Raw genomic sequence first — 4,972 nt, 5'->3', positions numbered from 1 at the left:
GACATTAATAATTAGAGATCAGTGTGCATTTTGTTGGAATTTTGGAAACAATGATAGATGTATCTAATATCAATCAACCAGATTAAGATGAAATTGAATATGCAAGCTAGATGTTCTAATAATGATCAGGGAGTGGCTGACTACAATAGTTTTAATATGCAACCAGTTTTAATCTCATGTTTGATGCTGATGATGGTCGATCGGTAACCGATGAGCCATGTCGCCCCACAATGATGGGCTGTCGGAAAACACTGTTGCCCCACGACGATAGTCTCAGTCTCTAGTAGTTGCCTCACGACGATAGACTGCCAGAAAACCAATGACCCAATTCTCCCCATGACGACATGCAGTCAGCAATACCCAAGAGTTGCTTAAATCCTGAAAAATATTGGAAGGCCAATGCTCAGCGAAAGTGTGGTGCGCCCATAACCCAATGTTGGGATGACATGCACTCAGGACAGACGAATAGCATACCTGATGCGATCACGACTGTCCAGTAATAGTCGATGATGGACCGGTTGAGCATTTTTGAGATGTTCGTCTCTCCAACCGATGACTACCCCCCAATGAGTGCATCCAATCCCCAAAAAATAGAAATTATGTATGATTTCTTCTTAGTTTTTTACTTTCTTTTCTCAGAGTGAGGTTTCTCATCAATACTTCTTTTATAACTTTAATTAGGAAACAATTAAGATAAGTGTTTCCTCTAAATAGGGCTTATACGTCTTATATGATTAGAGGAGTTGAATGATAAAAGAGTGGACACATATATATAAGGAGTGCTGTGAGGCTAGAGAACTGTTGGGCAACGATTCTTGAAACTCTATTCCAACTTTACTTACATGGAGCTGGTGATTGATAAGTTCTAAACCTGCTCTTTACGGATCTTCTCCAATTAAAATATTTATTGATGGCTCACTTCTCCAATTTTCACTCACACGTCTTTTTAACTACCTTACTTATTCCTCATTTATAACAGTATTGTTTGTATTTTGTATCTCGTTAAAAGAGAGCATTTCCCTCTCTTTTTCATATTCCTTTTCGTTTTTTCACATTTCTTATCCACTAAGGAAACTTTTCATTTCCTTACTCATAATACACTACTCATAATACCATGGGAGTCAACGGCTCGGGTTTTGTTCAGACCCAGGTGGAACCAGACTTGGATCGGATTTTCGAGTATGGTATCATGTCCGAATTCAAGTCTAATCATGTCTACTATAAGAGAAACCATACCTGGATCTGATAAGAGTTACATAAACCAAACCCAAACCATACCCGATAAAATAATAATTTTATCATTTTTACATTGAAATTTGAGTGTCTTAATCGGAAATTTGCGGATCTGGGTAAACCTGATCGGTTGACATCCCCATCACGTTAATAGATAAGACCCACATGGACTCTCACGTGGCACTGGGCCTTGTATGGTAACGCCAAGAGTCACCAGCTTGGTGCCCGTTCCTTTTAAAAGAGATGGGACTGATTGTTGGTGTACGGGGAAAAGGAGAAAGTAGATGGGAAAGATAAAGACGATGCACAAGGATCAACGCATACTTTGGGAATATGGGATTGGGTGATGCCTAATAGGATTCCAATCCTTTTTAAGTACGTTGGTGGGTGGGTGGATGGATTATGGGTGCTTAGGGAATCACCATGAGGTTTTATATATATACACATTGAAATCCTCTTTATTGGAAAATCTGGTGCCAGCAGATCGCTAGCTTCAGGGAGCTCCTCACCCATCTGTGTTCAATTCTGCGGATTCGAATCCTTCAGTGTTAATTACTACACTTCCCCAACGGAAGAATGGCCGGAAAAAGCGAGGGTCCGGCGATTGGCATCGATCTCGGGACCACTTACTCCCGTGTGGCTGTGTGGCAGCACGACCGCGTCGAGATCATCGCCAACGATCTGGGCAACAGTATGAGTCCCTCCTACGTCGCTTTCACTGATAAAGAACGTCTCATCGGCGATGCGGCAAAGAATCAGACGGCCATTAACCCGACCAACACCGTCTTCGGTGAGATTCGCATTCCTTTTCTTCTAGTTTGGAGTGAATCTGAGATTTCTCTCTATCTGAAGGTTGTTGTATCGATGGGCTTCGGTGTATGATGGATCCCTTTCTTCTACCTGTTTCAAGTTTTATTTATATTTTTTCATACTTGGCTTTGTATTACGAGTCTGAAAGATGTAGCAACAGACTGTTGTTTCCTAAACCGTGACCTTTCCACGTGAAAATTTGACGTCGGTTGTGGAACTTAACTTGTTTCCGCTGTTGCAGATGCCAAGCGTCTGATCGGCAGGTGGTTCAACGACGCTTTTGTGCAGAGAGACATCAAGCTCTGGCCTTTCAAGGTGATCGCTGGCCCAGCCAAGAGGCCGATGATCGTCGTCAAGTATAAAGGAGATGACAAACATTTCGCTGCCGAGGAGATCTCATCCATGGTTCTCACGAAAATGCGAGAGATCGCGGAGGCCTACCTCGGCTGCAGTGTCAAGAACGCCGTCATCACCGTCCCTGCCTACTTCAACAACTCTCAGCGCCAAGCGACCATGGACGCTGGCGTCATTGCCGGCTTGAACGTCATGCGTATCACCAATGATCCCACCGCCGCTGCCATCACCTACGGTTTTGACAAGAATGTGGGGAGAAAGGGAAAGAAGGACGTGCTTATCTTCGATCTTGGCGGTGGCACTCTCGATGTCTCCCTCATCACCATTGAAAAGGGCAACTTCAAGGTCAGGTCCACGGCAGGAGACACCCACCTTGGCGGTGAGGATTTCGACCATCGGATGGTGAACCACTTGGTTAAAGAGTTCAAGAGGAAGCACGATAAGGACATTAGTGGCAACTCTAAGGCTCTCAGACGTCTAACGACGTCCTGCGAGAGGGCTAAGTGCATCCTCTCCACCATTCCCCAAACCACCATCGAGATTGATTCCCTCTACGAAGGAATTGACTTTGCCTCCACCGTTACTCGTTCTATGTTCGAGGAGCTCAACATGGACCTCTTTGAGATATGCGTGAAGCACGTCAGGAAGTGTCTGGGGGATGCCAAGATGGACACGAGCTCAATCCATGATGTCATTCTCGTTGGTGGGTCAACTAGGATCCCTAAGGTGCAGCAGTTGTTAAAGGACTTCTTCGATGGCAGGTCGCTCTGCAAGAGCATCAACGCTGATGAGGCCGTTGCCTATGGTGCGGCACTCCAAGCGGCCAACTTGAGTGGCAAGGGCAACCAGGAGGTGAAGGACCTGACTGTTCTCGATGTCACAGCTATGTCTCTTGGTATCCACCGCATCCGAGACATATTCGTCGTGGTCCCGAGGAACACCCCCATCCCAATTAAGAAGATGATCCGATATAAAATCTGCCACAAACAGCAAGCCTTGTTGATGTTGGTCTATGAGAGAGAGGACGTGAAGACCACGACAACCAGCAACCACTCCTATTTCGTCGGAGAATTGTTGCTCTCCGGCATCCCTCCCACCCACCTTGTTATTCCTTGTATCGTGAACATGTGCTTCGACATCAACGAGAATGGTATCTTGAACGTGTCTGTTGAGGAATGCAGCAGTGGGAAGAAGAACAAGATAACAATCTTCAACAATGATGGTCGACTCAGCAAGGAGGAGATCGAGAAGATGGTGCATGATGCTGGGAAATACAACTTTGACGACGAGTTGCATAGGAAGAAGGCCGAGGCGAGGAACACGTTAGATAACTATGCTTACAAGATGAGGAATACTATCAAAGATGCGAAGATCAAGTTTTCCACCATGGAGGACGCAATCGAGGCGGCAATCGAGGAGGCAATCAAGTGGCTGGACAGAAACCAGGACGTCGACGCCAACGAGTTCTGTGAGAAGAAGAACATTAGCAGCAACCCCAGGGCCCTCACTCTTCTGAGGACGGCCTGCGAGAGGGCCAATAGTGTCCTCTTGTCCACCAACGAGATCTATTGCCTCTTCAAAAAGTGCAGGGCGCCCATCGAGAACTGCTTGAGTGATGCCAAGATGGACAAGAGTTCAATCGATGACATCGTGAGCGGTGAGGGCACTGAGGAGGTGAAGAACCTGATTCTTCTGGAAATCACCCCTCTGTCCCTTGGTATCGAGACCATCGATGGGCTCGTAACGGTTGTTGTCCCGAGGAACACCACCATCCCAACCAAGAGGGAGCAGACATTCAGTACCAGCATTGACAACCAGGTCAGTGTGTTGTTCAAGGTGTATGAAGGAGAGAGAGCAAGGGTCTGCGACAACAACCTTCTCGGAGAATTCATTCTCTTCGGCATCCCTCCTGCCCCTCGTGGTGTCATCAACATGAATGTCTGTTTCCATATCGATGCCAACGGTATGTTAATCGTCTCTGCTGAGGAAACGACCACGGGTCTAGAAAACAAGATCACCATCACCAACAACAAGGGGCGATTGAGCAAAGAGGAGATCGAGAAGATGGTGCAAGACGTCGAGAAGTGCATGTTTGAGGACAAGAAGCACAGGCAGAATGCCGAGGCGAGGAACACACTGGAGAACTATGCCTACGACATGAGGAACACCATCAAAGATGTGAAGATCCACTCCAAGATCACCTCCATGGAGGAGAAGAAGATCGAGGACGCGATCGAGCGGGCGTTTCTGTGGCTGGAAAGCAACAAGCTCGCCGAGGCCGACGAGTTCAGGGATAAGATGAAGGAGCTGGAAACAATATGCAAACCCATCATCTCCTAGATGCAACAAGTGTGTGTTGCTGGTCCTAAGGTTGAGGAGGTCAACAAAACGCGCTACTTTCTGAAGATTTGTGAAGGCTCAAATGGGTTTTTGGTCTCCTCCTGGTTTTGGTTTAATTGGATAGACCGTGATTTATATCGGGAACAATTTTCGTTTCTTGTCGCTCTTTATTGTAGTTTTCTTTGCTTATCAGCATGGCATCTTCCTTAGGTTTGCGAGTGGATGAGTGCATGTC

General features: G+C 46.4%; 1 protein-coding gene across 1 annotated transcript; it reads left to right on the top strand.

Moving 5' to 3' along the window:
* Positions 1-1,809: 1,809 nt before the first annotated feature.
* LOC149839810 (heat shock cognate 70 kDa protein-like) lies at positions 1,810-4,737 on the top strand. The gene is made up of 3 exons (XM_090004242.1): positions 1,810-2,023; positions 2,285-3,249; positions 4,072-4,737. Exons 1-3 carry the CDS (start codon positions 1,810-1,812, stop codon positions 4,735-4,737), a joined length of 1,845 nt encoding a protein of 614 aa, XP_089860368.1.
* Positions 4,738-4,972: the final 235 nt, after the last annotated feature.

The sequence above is a fragment of the Nuphar pumila genome, chromosome 4 (genome assembly GCF_984573655.1).
Source record: "Nuphar pumila chromosome 4, dmNupPumi1.hap1.1, whole genome shotgun sequence".
Classification (NCBI taxonomy): domain Eukaryota; kingdom Viridiplantae; phylum Streptophyta; class Magnoliopsida; order Nymphaeales; family Nymphaeaceae; genus Nuphar; species Nuphar pumila.
This window is presented reverse-complemented; position numbering and strand designations above follow the sequence as displayed.